Source organism: Nycticebus coucang, chromosome 16 (assembly GCF_027406575.1).
Source record: "Nycticebus coucang isolate mNycCou1 chromosome 16, mNycCou1.pri, whole genome shotgun sequence".
NCBI classification, from domain to species: Eukaryota; Metazoa; Chordata; class Mammalia; order Primates; family Lorisidae; genus Nycticebus; species Nycticebus coucang.
Window position 1 is genome coordinate 62705606 of NC_069795.1, and position 21081 is coordinate 62726686.

At 38.7% G+C, this 21081-nt stretch overlaps 1 protein-coding gene and 1 pseudogene across 6 annotated transcripts in view; one reads left to right on the forward strand and one right to left on the reverse strand.

The window, feature by feature from the left end:
* SIDT1 (SID1 transmembrane family member 1) overlaps positions 1-21081 on the forward strand; it is a 106892-nt gene that overhangs the window by 43924 nt on the left and 41887 nt on the right. For all 5 annotated transcript variants that reach the window (XM_053565112.1, XM_053565113.1, XM_053565108.1 and 2 more), the window contains exons 5-10: positions 217-318; positions 916-999; positions 2494-2581; positions 3894-3965; positions 4383-4476; positions 12773-12816. In XM_053565112.1, coding sequence (XP_053421087.1) covers positions 217-318; positions 916-999; positions 2494-2581; positions 3894-3965; positions 4383-4476; positions 12773-12816 — 484 coding nt within the window. The remainder of the gene's footprint in view (positions 1-216; positions 319-915; positions 1000-2493; positions 2582-3893; positions 3966-4382; positions 4477-12772; positions 12817-21081) is intronic.
* LOC128567685 (40S ribosomal protein S4-like) lies at positions 9905-10709 on the reverse strand (annotated as a pseudogene). Its single transcript, XR_008374911.1, has one exon. The product of XR_008374911.1 is annotated as a 40S ribosomal protein S4-like (transcript).

Sequence of the window (21081 nt, forward strand, 5' to 3'; positions counted from 1 at the left end):
GAAAAAGAAATGGTCACACCACAGAAAAATGAAATGGTATCTTTATTTACTGCCATCTTCCTCATGTCTGGCACAGCACCCTGCATAGAGCAATTAGTTGCTCAATATGTGTGAGGTAAATAGCTGACTGAGATTTACATATGAATTTTGCACCTAATAGTAGAGAAAACAATCCCATTCATGTGAAAATAAATGTCCTTTTTTTCTTATTCTCAGTATTTTCTATACAAGTTTCCTGAAGATGTGGACTCAGTTATCATTAAAGTGGTATCTGAAATGGCCTATCCATGTTCTGTTGTCTCAGTCCAGAATATCATGGTGAGTGCTGCTAACTTGTCAATCTTACAATATGGAACAATTATATTATCCCAGAACAAATGAAAGACAGGGTTGGGGACCAGGTCACCCTCTTAATGTGTATCTCCCCAAAAACTACCAAATAGTAAGAACAGTATCTGTGAACACAAGTGGGCAGTCCAAGTTTGAACCATTGATTTAAAGAGATGAAGAATAGTTGAGTTCCCACCAAAATCAACAAAGAAAAAAAGGGGGAAGGAAGGGAGGATCATGACAAAAAGCAAGAGATCTAGTTGTGGGTTCCCCAAGAAAAATAAAACAGAAATCTACCATTTGTTTTTGAAATTTTATTATAACATTGGGTCCTTTCTGTCTTAACAAAAAATGGGAAAAGCGTTCTATTCTTTGAGACAGTTTATAGTTCCCTTCAATATAAAGTGACTAACTTTAGAGGACAAGGCACCAAGTTGTAGGACTATTTCTTGACTACCCTAGGGAAGAACATTTCATGATTTCTGTCTTAGTAAGGATGCCTCTGCTCTGTGATCCAGGTGCGTGTGGTATGACATTATATGATATTAAGGATGCTTTCCTTTTTAACCCTCACTCATGCTATAGTGTCCAGTTTATGATCTTGACCACAATGTGGAATTTAATGGTGTCTATCAGTCCATGACCAAGAAGGCTGCCATCACACTACAGGTAAGTCACTGCTTCTGTGGTCATTATTGTCGATGACAATCCTCAATTGATAGTTTACCTACTGGGCCAGCATCCAAAAGGAATAGCCGTGCACTGTGGACCTTGGAGCTCCTTCCTTTCTGATTTATTTAAAAACTAATATTACTATGCCTGAAATCCAAGCCTGAGTAATGGTAGACAATGCAACTCTGCCGGGTAGCCGGTGCAATGGGGTGCACATCTGACAGATTGCTTAGAGATCTAGGGCCAGAGGATTCCAATATACTCACTGGGGTGCCAATTTAAGGTGAAGTTTATTGTATCCATTTAAAGCAATTATTATCTGAACCAATAACAGCAAATAAAAGAGGACTTCAACTCTGAACAAAGTGGACAGGGTCAAGGGAAGATGAACCAGATTTGCGCAGCAGTGCACACTTTTGGTATTTGCAATTAAATGATTGTTTCAGTGGTCATTTTTTAGCAAAACATACACAGGTCATGTCAGCATAATTTCAAAGAGATTCTTTCCTGCCTTTAGGGTGGTATATACCTGAGGTTCCTGAAATTTGACCTGTTCTTTAGGGTAAGGTGTTGCTGTCTATTGAAAACAAGCAAAGAATGAAGGAAGGTTAATTATAATTTAGGTATTAGACCTAAAAATTAATTTTTGAGGGTCTAAGATTTAATATCCCAAATATCTGCTCCTGTTTTTAGAATTTATTTCTTCTTCAGAATTCCAGCATTCTGTGGTCCCAAATTAAAAAGGACAGTAAAATTCCCATAGTGGAGAACTTCAAATTTTACATAATCCAAGACACTAAGTTAATGAAGAGCAAAGCTTATTAGTCCATGTCTACCCTGGATGTGTTTGGCAATAAATTATTACTTCTCTTTTGGACCTGTGCTTCAATCCTGGAGCATGTTCTCAGTGATAGCAGAAATTTGGGAATTATCTTTTAAAAAAGGCAGAGTTGGAGATCTCTAATGGACCTTAAAGATCATCTTGTCAACCATACTTCATTCATGGATGAGGAAACGGGGACTCAGAGAGGCAAGTCAAAGCCTGGACCCTAACTCAGGTCTCCTGACTTGAGTCATTTTCCTCCCTATCCTAAATTATTTACTTAACTACTGACTGAGTGGCTTTTAGGAAAATTTATTTATGATTAGATTTTAAAATAAAAATTTAATATACAGTATTAACTATTAAACACATGTCATTGACATACTGTTTGTATGAGATCTACTATAGTTCTAAACATTCAAATGGGTACAAGATAGATTGAAATCAGAACAGTGTATCTATTTAATTTCTTGGATGTGACAATTATCTCATTGTGGATAGTCTGGAGCACATCATGGGTATGTGAAAATTCTTTCTAAGGAATTGAAGGACAGGGGTGAACTTTACTTTCCTCTTTCTTTCTGTCTACTCCCACCCCCAGGGACTTTCTCCCTTCTTCTTGCTATCTTTTTTACTTGCCTATCATAAGGTTGTTATGTCTTATGCAGAAGAAGGATTTCCCAGGAGAGCAATTCTTTGTGGTGTTTGTGATAAAGCCTGAAGATTATGCCTGTGGAGGATCTTTCTTCATCCAGGGTAAGAGCTAGTAAGGAATACTCAGCTATTTAGGAAGACCTGGGGATGCCTTTGTCAAGAAAGAGAGAGAGAGAGAGAGAAGGAGGAGGAGGAAGGAGAAAGGAAGAAGGAAGGAAGGGAGGGAGGAAGGAAGGAAGAAAAGAAAAAGAGAGGAAGGAAGGAAGGGAGGGGAAGATAAGAAAAGAAAGAAAGAAGAAGGAAAGAGGGAAGGAAAGAAAGAAAGAGAGGAAGGAAGGGACAGAAGGAAAGAAGGAAAATGAAAGGGAAATCAAAATTCATCTCTAGTTCCCACTAAGTAAGGGTCCCTCAGCAGTGCTTGGCAAGACAGTCTAAGAGATATTTGAGAAAAAAACAAAAGGAGGAAAACAATACTTCTAAAGGTACTAGTGACACTACAAAATATCATTAGTACATTTCATCCTGTCAAAGCTTTGTATTCCCACACACCATGTAAGGTATGTTCACTCTGTAACTATTTACTTAACAAATATTTACACTATAAAGCAATTATCATATACAGAGGATCAAAGTTCATTTCCCAAGATTAGTTTGATAGTCAGCAGCAATGGAGCCATGTAGATGTGTCAGTAGTCATCATTTTTATAAGTATGTCAAGGAAAATTCAGAGTTCTCCATCCCAGTTGCAAAATTGTACCTTGCAAGATAGTAGAAAAGCCAAGTATGAAACTTATCCCATTGACAAGGGGCTGCATGAGCTCATAGGCATAATACAGATAGTTTAAGTATATAGTTAACTACCTTGGAAATGGACTAGTCAGACCACCAGTCAGTGAAGAACCATGTGTGACTACACAGAGGGTGTTTACTGTTGAGTGCGACATGGTTCCCTTGGCATTTAGGTGAAATTTCTGTGTTTTCTTTAATCTCCTACATACATAGGTGTGGAGTTTTAATGTACCACAAGCCCTTTGATGGCTAGAAAAATGTAAACCAAAGGAAGAGATAGCTTTCTATTTTTGTAGCTGTTTTCTTCAGATGTCTATGGATATCAGGGGCCGGGTCAATCCTTTTCCGTTGGAGAAGGGTGTTGCAACCTCTCGTACATTGGTTAGTGTTACCGGAGTGTGTCTGAGCAAAGCCCAATTGAAAGAGTCTTAACCAAAAGGGATATGAGACAGTTTAAAGGTTTAGGGGTTAGACCTTCCTCCAGTTCTTGCTAACATAAGATTCAGCCACAAGAATTAATTCTGGATAAATTTTTAACAGCTGCTCAAAAGAGAAGCCAAGAATCTTATATCTGATTCACTGTGACTTGTTCTTTCTCTCTCTCTCTCTTTTTTTTTTTAACCAGCAAAGGAAAACCAAACCTGGAATCTACAACGAACAAAAAACCTTAAAGTGACCATTGTTCCTTCTATTAAAGGTCAGTGTTAACTCTTGAAAGCTATGGAGAGATTCTTGTGTCAGGAAATCTATCATATAATCCAATACTAATGTTGTCCTTCCAGAGAAAATCATCACGAGACAACGAAAAGTATATTTACCTTAGGTATAGAAAAGAGAATCAGAGCATTTTGCTAAATCCCTTGCAAAGAGAAAGGAAACTCATGAATTGTGTACAGGCAGTCCTTCTCAGCTCCTATTGGGAAGTCATCACTGTGAAAAGCAGCCTTTCTCGGATAATGTCTGGGTGACCCCCAGTAACATTGCCTCTCTGAATGAGCTTCTGAGGACTTTAGAATGGGTGTGATAGAGGTGGGCCCTGTAAGCTGCCTTGTCTCAGACGTGGTCTTCTTTACTCCTAAGGACAACTTGACCAAAGTTGTTTCTCTCCCCTCAGAATTTGTTTATGTGAAATCTAGCCTCTTCAGTGTCTTCATCTTCCTCTCCTTCTACTTGGGATATCTACTTGTTGTGCTTGTTCATTGCGTGAGGTAAGTCAAAGGCTTCCAAATGTTAACACCCCTTGCCTGTCTGTGCAATGATTAGAGCATGGACTTTAGAGCCATATTGACTGGCTTCAAGTCCCCTCAGCCACAGTGGGACCTTGGGCAAGTTACTTAACTCTCTATGATTCAGTTTCCTCATCTGTAAAATGAGATAATAATTTATAGGATAGAATATCACTGCAGTGTGTACATCAGTATCATGCACATAGTAAGGGCCAGTAGAGTGCTGGTTTTCATAGTCCATGAAACCTCAAAAAAAAGGCAACTTGTGTGTTTTTTAGACCAGAAGATACTCATTATAAATCCTACAGAATGTAGGAAATGATCGGTTTCTCCTAACATGGAGGTTTAGAAACAGCCTTAAACATTCTACCAAAAAGTAAATTTAGTGCCTTAAATAAAGCCTAAGGTACAATAAACAGTAGGGGTAATATGCTTTGATAACACATTACCCAGTGCTTTCCTGCTGTGGTAGCATCAATTTTGCAGTACAATGTCCCTTAAAGGAGAGGGAGGATAATTATGCAGCAACAGTGACCAAGGAAATTTCCCTTCACAAGAGTTTGGAGGCCCCTGATGAAAATAGCAACAGTCTTTCTTAGCCTCTGACATCACAGCGGGGTTAAACCTTGAGAATTCCATCTTTGTTGTGCTCTCTGTGAAACAACTACAAAAGAATGGCAGGAGGTTTACAATAAACAAATGTTCTTTCTCTTCTTGAACTCATAAAGAAAACAAAGTCACATGAGGGTTTTGAGACTATTAGGCAAGATTGACTCCATTTGTAGAAGAAAGACCTTACAGCTACCTCAGTGATACAACTACATGCCTTAACGACATGGGGCTATCTCTGACTCAAAAAATAACTCCTTTTTGTGACCTTTGTGAAACCTTTGAGAAAAATTTCTGCTTTAGAAAACAGTAAGTGACTACTGGCCAAATCTGGGGTAATTTGAGCTCTAAAGTTATTGAGAATAATGTATTATAAACCATTGGAAGAAACTGAAATTCATGAGTCCAGATTCACAAAGAAAGGAAAAACCTCAGATGTTCGTACACCCAAATTTCAACAAATTTACTAAACAGGTACCATTAGGGAAAGGAGCCCTTAGCAAACAATAGCAGTGGAAGGGAGGATCCTTGCATATGGCAGAATGCCCAGAGCTAACTGGTGAACATGGAGGGGCTGCTGGAGTTGAAAAAAATCACCATTTTGCAAACATTACAGTAAAGACTAGACGAGGTTAAGAATCATCACTGGATGCTAAATCTAGGGGGAGAGACCTGATGATGACAGAGATGTTTATATGGCCTCAATATCCTCACAAATTGCTTAGTGTTGTAAGTTAAAAGGCAGTAAATACACTGTGATGAAGTCAAACACATTGGGTGATCAAAATTAATATCACCAAAGAGAAGATGGACATTGTGGGCCTCTAGATTGACACCCTGAGAAGGACACAGAGTCATTTATGTGGCATTCCAGAGGTGCATACTTTGAAACTAATCGTGCAGAAAAATTAAACAAACACAAATGATAAACATTCTATTAAAATGTGTCATAAAAGAAAAAGACCATGGAAATGTTCCAGATTGAAGGAGTCTAAAGAGCTGTGACAACTAAAGAAAATACCTCATCCTGACAGGCTAGAGAACTAAAAGAAAAATATACTATAAAGGACATTATTGGATTGGCTGACAAAATTGGAATACAAGCCGGGCACAGTGGCTCATGCCTATAATCCCAGCACTCTGGGAGGCCAAGGTGGGTGGATTGCTTGAGCTCACAAGTTTGAGACCAGCCTGAGCATAAGCAAAACCCTGTCTCTACTAAAAACAGAAAAACTGAGGCAAGAGGATCATTTGAGCCCAAGGTCGAGGTTGCTGTGAGCTATGATGCCAGGGCACTCTACCCAGGGTGACAGCTTGAGAGTCTCTCTCCAAAATAAATAAAAATAAAAAATAAAAACAAGTGGAATACAGATAGATATTTGCGGAATTTGTTAACTATATTGTCATTTTGTAATAGAATACCTTTAGTCTTTGAAAATATTTAGAGATATCTAACGAGTACCTGCTCTGCACCCGGAAGTGTGCTAAGCCCTCTAAGTAGAATATCTCATCTGATGCCCACAACAGTGGCTAATATTATTGTCACATGTGACAGTTAAAGAAATTGATGCACAGAGGGTTAAATAATTTGACAAAAAATTCACAGCCAAGAGATAAAGGAGTTAGCATTTGAACTCAAGCAGCCTGGATCCACAGCATTAGGTCTGAAGTAGCCTGATCAGGATAGGTCTGGAGTGGTCAAGATATGTGATTCTCCCTGTCCACAGAGGCCGGACCAAAAGCCTGGCGCCCAGCAAGGATCTGGTTGAAAGAGCATTCAGAATGCTTCTATTTTGCCTAGGATAAGTTGTAATGTCACGGAAAAGAAGTTCTTCACTTCTGCCTTTCCTAGGAAGATCATCTCTACTACCGATGTTTTAGATTTTAGAAAACAGGATTGCTCCTCTTTATAAGCTGGTATGCATAATTAACATATAAACAGACAAAAAAAATTAAGTTAATCACTGATTATCAATCTCTCTGAAGTTGTTGGAAGCAAGCACAGTGTTTGAAAGCCATGATATCAGACTGTTGAAACTTCTAACTTGCAGATTATTTTTCTGCAGTCAAATGCACAAGCATAGATTTTTTTCCAAATATAGATAAACTGGAAATAGAAATCTGGAGACATGAGAACTATTTGGCATTCTAAATAAAGGAATAGACCAGAAAAAAAATGCTAATAGAACATGTCATTCGTTAACAAAGCAAAATAACAAAGTTTTCTACAAAACCATATGAAGCCAGTCCTCTCATCATAATGCCATTTACTTAACAAGGCCCTGAGATCTTATTATTAATACATATAAGATTTGTAGTGCATGCTATGAGATCATGATAGAAAACATTGATAAGAGGCACGGTCCCTACCCTCCAGGAGCTGAGAATACTAAACGTCTTTATGCTGTATTGGCCTGAACTTAAATACTGCTCCCTTCCTATGCACCAGCCCCAGTCCATTCATCATGTAACATTTACTGATCTCCCTGCAGTGAATGTGCAGGCTCTCAGCCAGGCACGGCATATGTGTTTCTTATTTGTCTTTCTCAACCCCACTGTCAGACATTCAGTCCAAAGTGCCCAGTCCTGATTATTTTCCTTGCCTTTGGTTCTTGTATTAGTTATCCATTGCCACAATAATGCATTTTAAAAAGTCACAAAAATTCCAGTGGCATACAGCAATCATAAATCAGTGGGCCAGCTGGTTAGTTCTGCTAATCTGGGCTGGACTCAGAGATCCCATCTTGGTGTGGTCATTGAGTGTGATCCACTGGCAAGTCAGTAGAAGTGGTTGTTCCCGGTTGGCCTCAGCTGTACTTGTCCCTCCTCCCCCAGCAGCCTGGCCTGGGCTTACCTGTCTCTGAGATCACAGAAGGCTGCCAGGCCTCCTTAAGATGTAGGTTCAGAAATGGCACAGTATCACTTTCCCCTCATTCTACTGGCGAAAATAAGTCCTGATGCCAGTCTACATTTGAATGCTGAAGATGTAGACTCCACCTTGTGGTGGATTCACCATGGTGCTAGATACAAGATGAGGTTGATTGATTTTGCAATCAATTTAGTTCAATTCTCATTTGCTGTTGTTCCTTTATTCACTGGATACTGACTGTCTCATTCTAATTTTGTAAATCATTTAACTCTTCTAATGAAGAATTTTATCTGTTCCAAACCCTTGCGCAAATGTGAGTAAGACCCATTAATGCAAATACATAATCCAAATACATCATCTTCTATAAGTCCAGATAATTGCTTGTGAGTCAACATCATTAAATTTTTAAAAAGAAACTTCACTATAGTTTCATTTGCCTGCTAGAAGAGTCAGGCCAAATCATAACTGCTCTCCTTTTTTTTCTTTTCTTTTAACTACTCTCCTTAATGATCTACTTTATTCATTCAACAAATAGTTATCATTTCCTGTGTGCCAGCCATGTCCTAGAGGTTAGAGATATAGGACTGAACAAAAGAATCCAGATCCCTGCCTTGATAGAGCTTACATTGCAAAGGGGAGAAACATGCAAGGAAGTAAGCAATTAATAAGGAAAATTATTCCAGCTAGTGGCAAGAAGGAAATAAATACAGTGGTGTGAGAGAATGATTGGAATGGACAAGCTAGTTTGGATTTGATTTGGTCATCAGGGAAAGCCTCTGAGAACCAAGACCTGAAAGGCAAGAAGCAGCCACACTTTTAAGGATGTGGGGAGAAAGTGGCCCAGCCAGCAAACAAGAGGGAAGACCCAGAGGCAGGGATGAGTTTGGTGTGTCTAGGAACAAAAGAGGCATGAAGAGATGTTCTTCCTCCAAACATACCAGGATCAGTGTGTGCAACTTCTGGGGTCTCCATCTGGAAGCAAAGAAGAACATGTACCAAAACATGAGCATATTGGCCCTCAACGTTTCTCCCCGACCCTTCCAACCTCATTTTGGGAGAGGAGGGAAATTCACATTTTAATTTTTGACAGATTATTTCTAGATTAACATGCAAAAATCAGTTGTATATCTATACACTAGGAATGAACAATTAAAAAATAAATTAAGAAAACAATTCCAATTCCATTTATAAAAGCATCAAAAATAATAAAATACTTAGGAGTAAACTTAACAAATTAAGTATAAAATTTGTACATTGGAAACTACAAAATATAATTGGAAGAAATTAATGAAGACCGAAATAAATAGAAAGATATCCAGGCCCATGGACTGGAAGATTTAATATTGTTAAGATGGTGTAGTAGACAGATGTCCAGGTCTTAATCTTTAGCACCTGTAACTATTCTACCTTACATGTGAAAAGAAACTTTGTAGATGATACAAAGTTATGGAGATTATCTCGGATTATTTATGGGAGCCTAGTATAATCACACAGAGCCTTATGAAGGAGGCAATAAGATCATAGGAAGGAGATCTGAGATGTGACAAAGCAGACGAAGGTGTGCTTTAGAGATAGAGGAAGGGGCCATGAACCAAGAAATGCCTCTAGAATCTTGAAAGGGCAAGGAAATGGATATTCCCTTGGAGCCTCCAGGAGGACTACAGACCCTGACACTTTGATTTTAGCCACATAAGACACATTGTAGTATTATGGCATCCAAAACTATAAGATAATAAATGTGTGTTATTTTAAACCACTACATTTGCAATAGTTGGTACAGCAGCAATAAGAAACTAATATATGTACACACCAGTACTCCCCAAGTTGATCTACAGAGTCAATACAATTGCTACCAAAGTCACAGCTAGCTTTTTTTTTTTCATGCTGTATTATCTTTAAGCACAAAGACCTTTTAAAACATGTCACCAGCTGTAAAGACCATTCACCCACTGCTCTGTTTGGCTGCCAGTCTCTTGTTCCTCTCTTCAGCAATGGTGAGGCGGATATCTTTTCCTCAGGGAAGAGAAATCCATGGTTTGTTACCTTTGCCAATAATAAAAATGTTGGAGAGGCGAGTGGCAAAGCTGTTGCCATTGGCATCTTTCACATGAACTACATCAAAAGACCCAGGATGTCTTTCTCTGTTGGTGATCACACCAAATCTTCCCAGGTTAGCACCTCCAGTCACCATACACAGGTTACCTGTGTCAAACTTGATGAAATCAGTAATCTTGTCAGTCTCCAAATCAATCTGAATGGTGTCATTCACCTTGATGAGAGGATCGGGATAGCGGATGGTATGAGCATCATGGGTCACCAGATGATGACCCATGATGCTCATCTTTTGTGCCCACAAAGATTTTTCTCACTTTGCACAACTTGTACTTGGCCTCTTCAGGTGTAATACGACAAACAGCAAAACGACCCTTCATGTCATAAACCAGACGGAAATTCTCTCCAGTCTTGTCAATGCTAATAACATCCATAAAACGAGCAGGATAGGTTATATCAGTTCTGACCTTGCCATCAATCTTAATGAAGCACTGCATACAAATCTTCTTTACTTCATCTCCTGTCAGGGCATACTTACGCCTGTTCCTTAGGAAAATGATGAGTGGAAGACACTCTCTCAGCTTGTGGGAACCAGTGGATGGACAAGGAGCAAACACGCCCGTCAATTTATCCAGCATCCAATGCTTTGGAGCCGCTTCAGAGGCTTCTTGGGACCATGAGCCATGGCTGCGTTAGGCACAGAAAGAGCCACAGCTAGCTTTTTTAGAGAAATTGACAAACCGATTTTAAAATTTATGTGGAAGTGTAAGGGTCCCAGAGTAGCCAAAACAATCTTAAAAATAAAAAAACAAAGATGGAGGACTTACACTTTCTATTATCAAAACTTATTAAAAATCAAAACTCAATGACATAAAGAAAGACATGTAGATGAATAGAATAGAATTGAGAATTCAGAAAGAAATCTTTACATTTATGGTCAATCAATTTTCAATAAGGATACCAAGACAATTCAACCAAAGAAGGGTATTCTTTTCAACAAATGGTGCTAAAACAACAAAACATCCACGTGGAAAAGAATAATTTTTATTTCTAAACACCACATACAAAAATTAACTCACAACAGGCAAAAGACCAAAGTAGAAGAGTCAAAATTATAAAACTCTTAGAAGAAAATATAGGTGTATAAATCTTCAAAACCTTGGATTAGGCAATAGTTTCAAAGCACAAGTAACAGAAAAAAATACACAAACATCATAAAAATGAAAACTTGTGTGTTTTTTTGTTTTGTTTCTTGTTTTTTGTTTTTGAAACTGAATCTTGCTCTGTTGCCTGGGCTAGAATGCAGTGGTGTCATCATAACTCAGTGTAACCTCAAACTCCTGGGCTCAACTGATCCTCCTACCTCAGCCTCCTGAGTAGCTGGGATTGTAAGCACACACCACCACACCCAGCTAATTTTGCTTTTATTTTTACAGAGACAGAGTCCTGCTATGTTGCTCAGGCTGGTCTCAAATTCCTGACACGGAGTGATCCTCCCATCTCAGCCTCCCAAAGTTCTAGGATTACATGTATGAGCCACTATGCCCAGCCAACTTTTGTGTTTTAAAAAGTACTATCAAAGAAGTGAAAATACAACCCAAAAAATGGGAGGAAAATATTTGCAAACCATTTTTCAAGAGTCTAGTGTCTAGACTATATAAAGAATTCTTCAACTCATAAAAAGACAACCCCCACTTAAAAATAAGCAAAGGATTTAAACAGATATTTCTCCAAAGAAGATATACAAATGGCCAATGACCATACAAAAAGATGTTCAATAGCATTAGCTATTAAGGAAGTACAAATCAAACCTAAATAATTAAATGTCACCTCCATGAGGATGGCTATAATAAATTTTTTTGTGGAAATAACAAGAGTTGGTAAGGATATGGAGAAATTGAAACCTTCATACATTACTAGTGGGAATGTAAAACAGCTCGTGCTATGCAGCCATTGTGGAAAACCGTTTGGGAAAAAAAAGCAGATTTACCTTATGGCCAGCATTTCCACTCCTAAGCATATTCCCAAGAGAATTGAATATGTATTTCCATACAAAAACTTTTACAAATGATAGCCAAAAAGTGGAAACAAGTAAAATAGTCATCAAATGCAAATAAACAAATGAAAGGTGGTATATACATTTCATTTTTCAGCCATAGAAAGAATGGAGTAATGATACATACTACATCATAAATGAACCTTAAAAATATTTTCCAGATATAAAAATTCACATATAGGATGATTCCATTTATATGCAATGTCCAGAATATGGAAATTAACAGAGACAGAAAGTAGATTAGTGTTTTAAAACACTACTAGGGGGAAGTGGGTAATAGGGAGTGACTGCTAATTGGTTTGGGATTTCTTCCGGGAATGATGAAAATGTTCTGGAATTAAAACTCACTGAGTTGTGCACTTAAAAAGGTGAATTTTACAGTATATGAATTACATCTGGAAATTGATGAATGAATGAATGAATGAATGAATGATGTGTATGCCTTGGAGTGAAATTGCTGGGCCATATAGTCATAACTCTATGTTCGATTTTTGAGGAACTACCAAACTGTTTGCTAAAGTGAGGGTACCATTTTCTACTCCCACCAGCAATGTGTCCAATTTCTCCCAATCCAAACGTCTCCTAAAAAGTTAAGAGATACTAGAAGACAAACCTGCAACAAAGTCAGGGAGAAAGTGTAAAATGCTGAGGTTGTTTCTGTCTTAGGAGTATATATATGTGCTTGTTTGCAGGTTTCAGAGAAAATCTATCGATGGAAGCGTTGGTTCCAATGATGGTAAGAAAAATTCCTTGTTTCTATTCAAAATGATGTCAAATAGCACATCCCTAACACCCCAGTAGGCGCTGCTTTTGTCTCTCTTCATTTTGCAATTTACAAACATTTCCTCCATTTCTATCCTACTGGGAACCAATTTCATTACTGATAATTATTGAGATGTGGAGCTCACAATGTCCATTGTAGTTATCCACAGACCATTTGTCAGCCATTCATCTTTTTTTTAAGTTTAATCATTTTTAGGACATAACTGTTCATCCTGATATTATCCCAAAGCTAATGTGTGAATAGTGGTAATTTATTATGTCAACTCTAATACAGAATTTGCTTTCCCCAAACTGACACAGAGGCTTTTTTTTTTTCATTCAAGTATCCAGAAAACTGAAATATTTAAGACTAGCCAGTGTAACAAAGAGGATAATAAGTTTGGGAAATCCAGAGTAATTTAATATCCAACCACTGTAATATTTCCTTTTCTCCGCTCTGAAAGTTTGGACAAAGGAATTCAGCTGCCCAATCTTTTTAACAAAACTTAAAAATGTGAATGCCTTTATTTTTGAAAACTCTAAATCAGCATGAGTTAATCAGTGTTCATAAGCTATTTGGCACAAAGGGAGAAACTGGAAAAGGAATGATGAAGTGCAACTTGATTTTTAAGTCGCATGTAGCAGATGTCTAGTTTTCTGTTTTCTGAACTTAAATGAATCCACAGAATCTTAGAAAGAGGCAAACTCACTCCATGCCCCCACCCAGCAGAACATTTCTCCTTTTGTTGAAGGGCTTGCTTTCTTTTTTACATTCAATTTCCTTAATGTCAGCATGTCTATTTTTCGAGCCACCCAGGCACTTTGTTTTAATAAACATTCAGCTGCCAATATAAAAGACTGTAAAAGAACACCTGCTTTCCAGACTCTAACATGCTAAGTGCTCCTTTCCCATAAAATGCTAAAAAGAATTTGTATTCTCTCTGGATCTCTTCTTTTTTCAAACCCTGCTCCCAGATTTTATTATTACTTTAGGCCTAGTTATACTTAGGCCTGGACTCAATTAGGTACTAGGTACACTCTAAATGGATGGTCTGCTATATTTTATCATATGCATGAAGTTATTTTATTATTGCAATACCACGTATTAATTAAAGGAATTTCATGTTCAGAAGGGTCTCCTGAACATGCAAGCATAACTAAACAGAGCTGGGCCAAATCATGGTCCAGGATCAGGAAGCCTCTGAAAATTATCTAAGAGTTAGACAGCACCCTTCAATGGCAAGCAGCAATGAATGAGTGACCAAAAGGAGTAAAGTTGTGTCATTAATACGCATGCGGTTGCAAGTAAAAACAATACAGTATATCTCAAACTGATCATTGATCATTAAAGAGTCCTCTTATCTTGGAAGCTGAGCAAAAGGATGGACCTTGAGACTGATTGAATCCAGTGGCTCTTGTCCATTTCCCTGCTATTCTCTTGGCTCCAGTTTACCCCCTGGGCTGGAGATGAGATAAGTCAAGGTTCACACCCTTACCTGGCAATTTCAGAAGGTAACACTTTTTCCAGAGCCCCCAACAACTTATCCTTATGTTTCATTGGCCTAGAGTGGATTATATACTAACTGTTAAACCATTAACCCAAAGGAATAGATTTACCTACACATCAAACAAACTTACTTTTACAATTAGGGTGAAGTTCTCTTTCTCTAAGACCAGGGTTTTTCAAACTCAACATTATTGAAATTATAGGTCAGATCATTCTTTGCTGCTGGGGACTATTCTGTACATTAAGGATGTTTATCAGCATCCTTTACCTTACCCACTGGATTGTAGTAGTACATACACTTCCTGCTCATGACAGCTAAAAATACCTTCCGACATTGCCAAATGTCTGGCAAGACTGTCCTCCTTCTGTTTGAGAACTACCGACCAACACAGCAGTGACAGGCACAAGTGAGGAAAAATGAACAAAATGCCATCTTCATTAGGAAGTAGGAGATAGGAATGCTCACCACAAAGGGCTTTGAAATAGCAAGAAAATCAGGGAACTTTAGAGAGTCCACAGGGAAAGATGACACCAACTCCAACAATGACCAGTGAACCAAGACCTGGATGCTTAAAACAAGAGCAGAAGACAAGCTCTACCCAAGGGAAGAACCAATTAGTAACTATTTTTTTCTGCTTGCTTTTTTTTATTGTTAAATCATAGCTGTGTACATTAGTGCAATCGAGGGGTACAATGTGCTGGTTTCATACACAATCTGAAATATTCTCATCAAACTGTTCAATGTAGCCTTCATGGCATTTTCTTAGTTATTGTATGTAGACATTTGTATTCTGCATTTAGTAAGTTTTCCCTGTATCCATTCTAAGATGCAATGTAGGTGTGGCCCCACCCATTACCCTTCCTTCACCCTAACCTTCCCCCTCCCTTCTCCTTCCATGGCCCTTTCCCCATATTCTTGTGCTATAGTTGGGTTATAGCCTTCATGTGAAAGCTATAATTTAGCTTCATAGTAGGGCTGAATACATTGGATGCTTTTTCTTCCATTCCTGAAATACTTTGCTAAGAAGAATATGTTCCAGCTCCATCCATGTAAACATGAAAGAGGTAAAGTCTCCATCTTTCTTTAAGGCTGCATAGTATTCCATGGTATACATGTACCACAATTTGCTAGTCCATTCGTGGGTCGATGGGCACTTGGGCTTCTTCCATGACTTAGCAATTGTGAATTGGGCTGCAATAAACACTCTGGTACAGATGTCTTTGTTATATTGTGATTTTTGGTCTTCTGGGTATAAACCTAGTAAAGGAATTATAGGATCGTATGGCAGATCTATTTTTAAGTCCCTAAGTATTCTCCAAACATCCTTCCAGAAGGAACATATTAGTGTGCATTCCCACCAGCTGTGTAGAAGTGTGCCCTTTTTTCCACATCCATGCCAACATCTCTGGTTTTGGGATTTTGTTATGTGGGCTACTCTTACTGGGGTTAGGTGATATCTCAAAGTAGTTTTGATTTGCATTTCTCTGATGATTAAAGATGATGAGCTTGTTTTCATGTGTTTGTAGATCGTGCATCTGTCTTCTTTAGAGAAGTTTCTCTTCAAGTCCCTTGCCCACCTGGAAATGGGATAACTTGTTCTTTTCTTGTGAATACATTTGAGTTCTCTGTGGATTCTGGTTATTAGACCTTTATCAGAGGTATAACCTGCAAATATTTTCTCCCATTCTGAGGGCTGTCTGCTTGCTTTACTCACTATGTTCTTGGCTGTGCAGAAGCTTTTTAGTTTGATCAGGTCCCAGTAGTGCATTTTTGATACTGCTTCAATTGCCTGGGGAGTCCTCCTCATAAATATTCACCCAGGCCGAATCCTTCAAGAGTTTTCCCTGTACTTTCTTCAAGTATTTTTATAGTTTCATATCTTAAGTTTAAATCTTTTATCCAGTGAGAGTCTATCTTAGTTAATGGTGTAAAGGTGTGGGTCCAGTTTCAGTCTTTTACACATCAGCAGCCAGTTCACCCAGCACCATTTGTTAAATAGGGAATCTTTTCCCCACTGAATGTTTTTACGTGGCTTGTCAAAGATCAAATAACGGTAAGTAGCTGGATTCATCTCTTGGTTCTCTATTCTGTTCCAGACATCTACTTCTCTGTTTTTGTGCCAATACCATGCTGTTTTGATCACTATCGATTTATAGTACAGTCTCAGGTCTGGTAGCGTGATTCCTCCTGCTTTGTTTTTATTGCTGAGTAATGTTTTGGCTATTCAAGGTTTTTTTCTGATTCCATACAAAACGTTGTATTATTTTTTCAAGATCTTTAAAATATGACAATGGAGCTTTAATAGGAATTGCATTAAAATTATATATTGCTTTGGGTAATGTAGACATTTTAACAATGTTGATTCTTCCCAGCCATGAACATGGTATGTTTTTCCATTTGTTGACATCTTCAGCTATTTCTTTTCTTAAAGTTTCAGAGTTCTCTTTGTAGAGATATTTCACGTTCTTTGTTAGGTATTCTCCCAAATATTTCATCTTCTTTGGCACTACTGTGAAAGGAATAGAGTCCTTGACTGTTTTTTTAGCTTGGTTATTGTTGGTATATATAAAGGTTACAGATTTATGGCTGTTGATTTTGTAGCCTGAGACACTGCTGTATTCCTTGATCACTTCTAAAAGTTTTGTAGTAGAATCCCTAGTGTTTTCCAGATATATGATCATATCATCTGCAAAGAGTGAAAGTTTGATCTCTTCTGACCCTATGTGGATACCCTTGATCACCTTTTCCTCCCTGATTGCAATGGCTAAAACTTCCATTACAATGTTAAATAGCAATGGAGACAAAGGGTAACCTTGCCTGGTTCCTGATCTAAGTGGAAATGATTTCAAATTAACTCCATTCAATACAATATTGGCTGTGGGTTTGCTGTAGATGGCCTCTATTAGTTTAAGAAATGTCCCTTCTATACCAATTTTCTTAAGTGTTCTGATCATGAAGGGATGCTGGATATTATCAAAATCTTTTTCTGCGTCAATTGAGAGAATCATATGGTCTTTATTTTTTAATTTGTTTATGTGGTGAATTACATTTATAGATTTACGTACCTTGAACCAGCCTTGAGACCCTGGGATAAATCCCACTTGGTCATGGTGTAGAATTTTTTTGATGTGTTGTTGGATTCTGTTCATTAGGATCTTGTTGAGTATTTTTGGATCAATATTCATTAGTGATATTGGTCTATAATTTTCTTTTCTTGTTGGGTCTTTCCCTGGTTTGGGGATCAAGGTGATGTTTGCTTCATAGAATGTGTTGGGTAATATTCCTTCTTTTTCTATATTTTGGAAGAGGTTTAGTAATATAGGTACTAGTTCTTCTTTAAGGTTTTGGTAGAATTCTGACGTAAAGCCATCTGGTCCTGGGCTTTTCTTTTTAGGGAGATTTTGTATAGTTGATGCTATTTCAGAACTTGATATAGGCCTATTCAACATTTCCACTTCAGTCTGGCTAAGTCTTGGTAGGTGGCGTACTTCCAGGTATTGGTCAATTTCTTTCAGATTTTCATATATCTGAGAGTGGAGTTTCTTGTAGTATTCGTTAAGGATTTTTTAAATTTCTGAGGGGTCTGTTGTTACTTCATCATTACCATTTCTGATGGATGAAATTAGGGATTTTACTCTTTTTTTCCTGGTTAGGTTGGCCAAAGGTTTATCTATTTTATTCATCTTTTCAAAAAACCAACTTTTGGATTTATTGATCTGTTGTATAATTCTTTTGTTTTCAATTTCATTCAATTCTGCTCTGATTTTGGTTATTTCTTTTCTTCTGCTGGGTTTGGGCTTGGAATGTTCTTCCTTCTCCAGTTGCTTGAGATGTCCCATTAAGTCATTAACTTCCTCTCTTTCCGTTTTCTTGAGGAAGGCTCGCAGTGCTATAAATTTCCCTCTTAGGTGTGCCTTTGCAGTATCCCAGAGGTTCTGATAATTCGTGTCTTGATTGTTGTTTTGTTCCAAAAATGTAGTGATTTCCTTCTTGATCTCGTCTATAACCCATCTATCCTTCAGCATAAGGTTGTTTAGCTTCCATGTTTTTGTATGGGTATGCTGGTTCCTGTTGTTATTGCGTTCAATTTTGATTCCATGATGGTCTGAGAAGATGCAAGGAATAATTTCTATTTTTTAAAATTTGCTGAGGTTAGATTTGTGGCCTAGGATGTGGTCGATTTTGGAATATGTTCCATGGGCTGATGAGAAGAATGTGTGTTCAGTTTTGTTGGGATGAAGTGTTCTGTAAGATGTCTGTTACGTCCAGATGTTGAATGGTTAAGTTTAAATCTTAAATTTCTTTGCTTAGCTTTTTTTTGGAGGACCTATCCAGCACTGCTAAAGGGGTGTTAAAATCTCCAACTACTATGGAACTGGAGGAAATCAAGTTGCTCATATCTGTTAGAGTTTCTCTTATAAATTGAGGTGCATTCTGGTTGGGTGCATAAATAATAATTGAAATCTCATCATATTGAGTATTACCTTTAACAAATATGAAGTGTCCATCCTTATCCTTCCTTATTTTGGTTGGTTTAAAGCCTATTGCGTCTGCGAATAGGATTGCAATGCCTGCTTTTTTCTGCTTTCAATTTGCCTGGAGTATAGATAACCATCACTTCACCTTGAGTCTTAATGTAAGAAGAGATTCTTGTATGCAGCAGATATCTGACTTGAGTTTTTGTATCTAGTCAGCCAACCTGTGCCCCTTTAGAGGACAATTTAAACCATTCACATTAATTGAGAATATTGATAAGCCTTCAAAAGTTCAGTGGACATTTTTAATCCAAGTTGGAATTTGATCAAAATTTTCTGGGTGGGTTTACTTTTGTGGTGGAGGGTTATGCTCATCTTTTTTTTTTTTTTTTTTTATTGTTGGGGATTCATTGGGTTATGCTCATCTTTATGAAGGACAGGTCTGAGAATATCCTGGAGAGCTGGTTTAGTTATGGAAAATTTCTTCAACATGTGAATGTCGTTAATGTATTTAATTTCTCCATCATAAATGAAACTCAGTTTAGCTGTGTACAGGATTATGGGTTGAAAGTTATTTTGTTTTAGGAGATTAAAAGTCAATTGACCATCCTCTTCTAGCTTGAAAGGTTTAAGCAGAGAGATCTGCAGTTATTCTAATATTCTTCCCCTTATAGGTGATGGTTTTCTTTCGTCTGGCTGCTTTCAGAATTTTCTCCTTCATATTAACTTTATTTTATTTATTTATTTATTTATTTTGTAGAGACAGAGTCTCACTGTACTGCCATTGGGTAGAGTACCAGGACATCACACGGCTTACAGCAACCTCTAACTCTTGGGCTTACGCGATTCTCTTTCCTCAGCCTCCCATACAGCTGGGATACAGGCACCCGCCACAACGCCCGGCTATTTTTTTTGTTGCAGCTTGGCCGGGGCTGTGTTTGAACCCGCCACCCTCAGCATATGGGGCCAGTGCCCTACTCACTGAGCCACAGGTGCTGCCCAAACTTTAATGAAATTGATTATGATGTGTCTGGGGGGTGTCTTATTTCGGTTAAGTCGTGCTGGAGTTCTGAAACAGTCTGCTATCTGAATTTCAGAATCTCTTGGCATGTCTGGAAAGTTCTCCTTCATAATCTCATGGAGAAGAGACTCTGTGCCTTGTGAAGCCACTTTGTCACTTTTGGGGATCCCTATAAGATGAATGTTGGTTTTCTTCAAATTATCCCGGAGCTCTCTGAAAGAGTGATCTGTTTTTGCCCTCCATTTCTCTTCCTCTTTGAGAGTTTGGGAGCATTCGAAAGCTTTGTCTTCAATGTCAGAAATCCTTTCTTCTGCTTGATCCATTCTGTTACTGAGGGATTCTACTGGGTTTCTCAGATCTTTGAGGGCTGCAACTTCTTGTCTCAATGTGTCAAAATCTTTGGTCATTTAGTCTTTGAATTCGTTGAATTCTTGAGATATTTTTTGGGTTACTGCTTGGAATTCTAATTCGATCTTATTTGCTATCCAGATTCTGAATTTGATTTCTGACCTCTCAGCTATTTGTTTGTGCATGGGATCTTGTGCTGTATCTTCCCCATTGATCCTTGGGGGATATTGATCTACTCTGATTATTCATATTGCCAGAGTTTTTCTGTTGATTTCACCTCATGATTGTTTTTCACCGTTGCCTCTGGCCGTCTCAGAGTTGGGGAGGTACTGCTCCAAGATTAGACCCCAGCAGGATCACTCTATTGTTGCTGGATCTTTGTAGGGAGTGACCCTGTGTAGTTCCTCGGGGGCTGCCCCAGCCAGGGAGTTCTGGTTGTGGAAGCAGCTCCAGAGTGTGACACACCCGGATCCAGCAACAGGGCGGGGGGTGGTACACAGGGTTCTGGGAGTGCCTGGCACCCAGTGACTCTGGCACAGAGAGCCCAAGGCTCCAGCAGTCTCTGGCCAGGAGAAAGGCTCCGCACAGCAGCAGGGAGGGCTCCGGAGGGCATGCGGCTACCAGAGTCCCTGGCCAGACGAGCGGGCTGGTGTGGATGCAGGGAGGGTACAGGAGGGAGGACGCGGGGTTGCCCGGCTCCTGCAGTTCCTGGTCTGGGTGTGCAGAGGCCCGGCAGGCATGGGTCACAGGTTGGGGGTTGTGGCACAGCTCTTACCGAGGTCCAGGTGGGTGCAAATTGCGGTAGCAGAGCAGTTCTTACGGAAGTCTGGGCGGCACAGCTGTTACAGAGGCCTGGGTATGAGCCGATCATGGTCCCAGCACAGCTC